The following is a 2,080-nucleotide window of genomic DNA, read 5'->3' as shown; positions in this document are numbered from 1 at the left end:
CCCACCACCACAGCCAGAACTACTGTTACCAGGTCTGCCTCACGCCCGAGTCCGCCAAGACCGACCTCATGTTCCTCAAGCCCTGCAGCCCGGCCCGCAGCGCCGACGCCGAGCACAGCCCGTGCGGGGCCATCGTCACCGCCTACGCCGACCAGCAGCCCGACATCATCTCCAACGGGAGCATCCTGTCCAGCGAGGTGAGCCCCTGCTGCTGCCCCCTTCCCTTCCCTTCCCTTCCCTCCCCTTCCCTTCCCAGTGCTGCCCCTTCCCTTCCCTCCCTGCCCTGCTGCTCTCTCCTTCTTCCAGCCCCCCGGGCTCTTTTGGGGCCACTGAGAAGTTTGGGAGGGTGTGGAGGCCTTGCAACAGGTTACCCAGTGAGGTAGGGTGGGGGAGTCTCCATCCTTGGTGGTTTTGAAGACATGGCTAGACAAAGCTTTGGCTGGGATGATCTAGTTGGGGGTGGTCCTGCTTTGGGGAAGGGGGGCTGGATCTAGCTGGGAGTGGTCCTGCTTGGGGCAGGGGATAGGGTCAAGCTGGGGTGGTCCTGCTTTGGGCAGGGGACAGGATCTAGTTGGAAGTGGTCCTGCTTGGGGCAGGGGATAGGATCAAGCTGGGGTGGTCCTTCCTGCTTTGGGCAGGGGACAGGATCTAGTTGGAAGTGGTCCTGCTTTGGGGAAGGGATACTGATTTAGTTGGGGGTGGTCCTGCTTGGGTCAGGGGACAGGATCTAGTTGGGGGTGGTCCTGCTTGGGTCAGGGGACAGGATCTAGTTGGGGGTGGTCCTGCTTTGGGGCAGGGAACTGGACTTGATGCCTTCCTTAGGTCCCTTCCAACCCTCACTTTCTAGGATTCTTTTGCTGCTGTTTCTTCAGCACCTGCAAGCTCTCTGCTCTCCCACTCCTGACTCTCACCTATCCAGCTGCACAGCAGTTGCCCCCTCCCCAGCCTGGCTTTCCTCTCCTCTCATGAGGCTGTTCTCCTTCCTTTGCCTGGGAATAATTCCTGGCTCCCAACTCCCTTTTTTGAAACCCCCTCCTGTCCCTTTGATGTTAGTGCTTCCCTGGTTTTAACCACATGCCCACCAGAGGTAAGTTTGACTTCCCACAGTAGTTTCAGCTGTGACGTTGCTGAAGCAGCACGTCACTGTTGAAACTACTGTGGGAAGCAGTGGCTTCTTTGCATTGGGAGCCAGCTGTGGTGTACTGGACCAGCCTTTCAGAAACAGCCGCAGCCAAAAGCCCACACCGTATGAATTTGAATGAAGCTTACTTAGTGCAGGCCGTGTTGATATTTCAAGTGACATAATGACGCACCAGATCTTTTTTTTTTTTTAAACTGGTTGCTGAAAATGAATGCCTTTTCTTTTCTTCTGGGCACTGCTCCTTGCAGAACTGCTGCAACTACCAGTTATAAAATTGCAGAGGCAGTGCACTCAGTCATTTAACAGCAAAAGAGTCAAGAGTCTACATTTTCTTCCAGAAGTCTTTTCATGTATGATTAAGTCTGTGGTGGGGGGAAGGGGAACCTTCCTCCAAGGCTGTGAACACCTCTACAATTGGCAAAAGCTTTAATTAATTTGTGAAGGAAAGTCTTTGGTTTTTTTTATTAATTTAACTTTTCATGATTCTGGCTAAACAGTTCTTCTGCATACTGAAGCAGGACTTGAAAATTACAATAATCACTAAATAATTGCTCTGAAATCGTGTGTCAAAGCTCAGCACTCCCTCCCATTGTCTGTGTTCTCTATGCTGTATTATGTCCTGGAAACGTATGCGGAGGCTTACTGCTAAGCATTTTGTCTCCACTATGCTAAAGGGTACACCAATACATCTGTGGTGGCGTACCACCCTGAAAGAGGCATGCTATTTCTTAATACTGATTTATTGAGTATTCCAAGACCAGCTGAGGGATTTCTAAGTCTTATTTTCTTTAAAAAACATTTCACTCAACAATAAGATTTTTAAATGCTGGTTTTTACTGTTGATCCTTCATCAGGTATCTGTAAAAAGGTGACTTCTGTTGTCCTTGGGCTACAGGGTGTCCCTTATTCACCTCTCCCTTCTCCTCCCCCACACCAGAG

At 51.0% G+C, this 2,080-nt stretch overlaps 1 protein-coding gene across 1 annotated transcript in view; it reads left to right on the top strand.

The window, feature by feature from the left end:
* The window catches only part of PCDH10 (protocadherin 10), a 42,869-nt gene that overhangs the window by 2,181 nt on the left and 38,608 nt on the right, over positions 1–2,080 (top strand). Inside the window, exon 2 of the mRNA XM_019533953.1 lies at positions 9–197. Coding sequence (XP_019389498.1) covers positions 9–197 — 189 coding nt within the window. The remainder of the gene's footprint in view (positions 1–8; positions 198–2,080) is intronic.

Source organism: Crocodylus porosus, unplaced genomic scaffold (genome assembly GCF_001723895.1).
Source record: "Crocodylus porosus isolate Cpor-Errol unplaced genomic scaffold, CroPor_comp1, whole genome shotgun sequence".
NCBI classification, from domain to species: Eukaryota; Metazoa; Chordata; order Crocodylia; family Crocodylidae; genus Crocodylus; species Crocodylus porosus.
The sequence above is the reverse complement of the archived record's forward strand: the minus strand, read 5'-3'. Positions and strand labels throughout refer to the sequence as shown.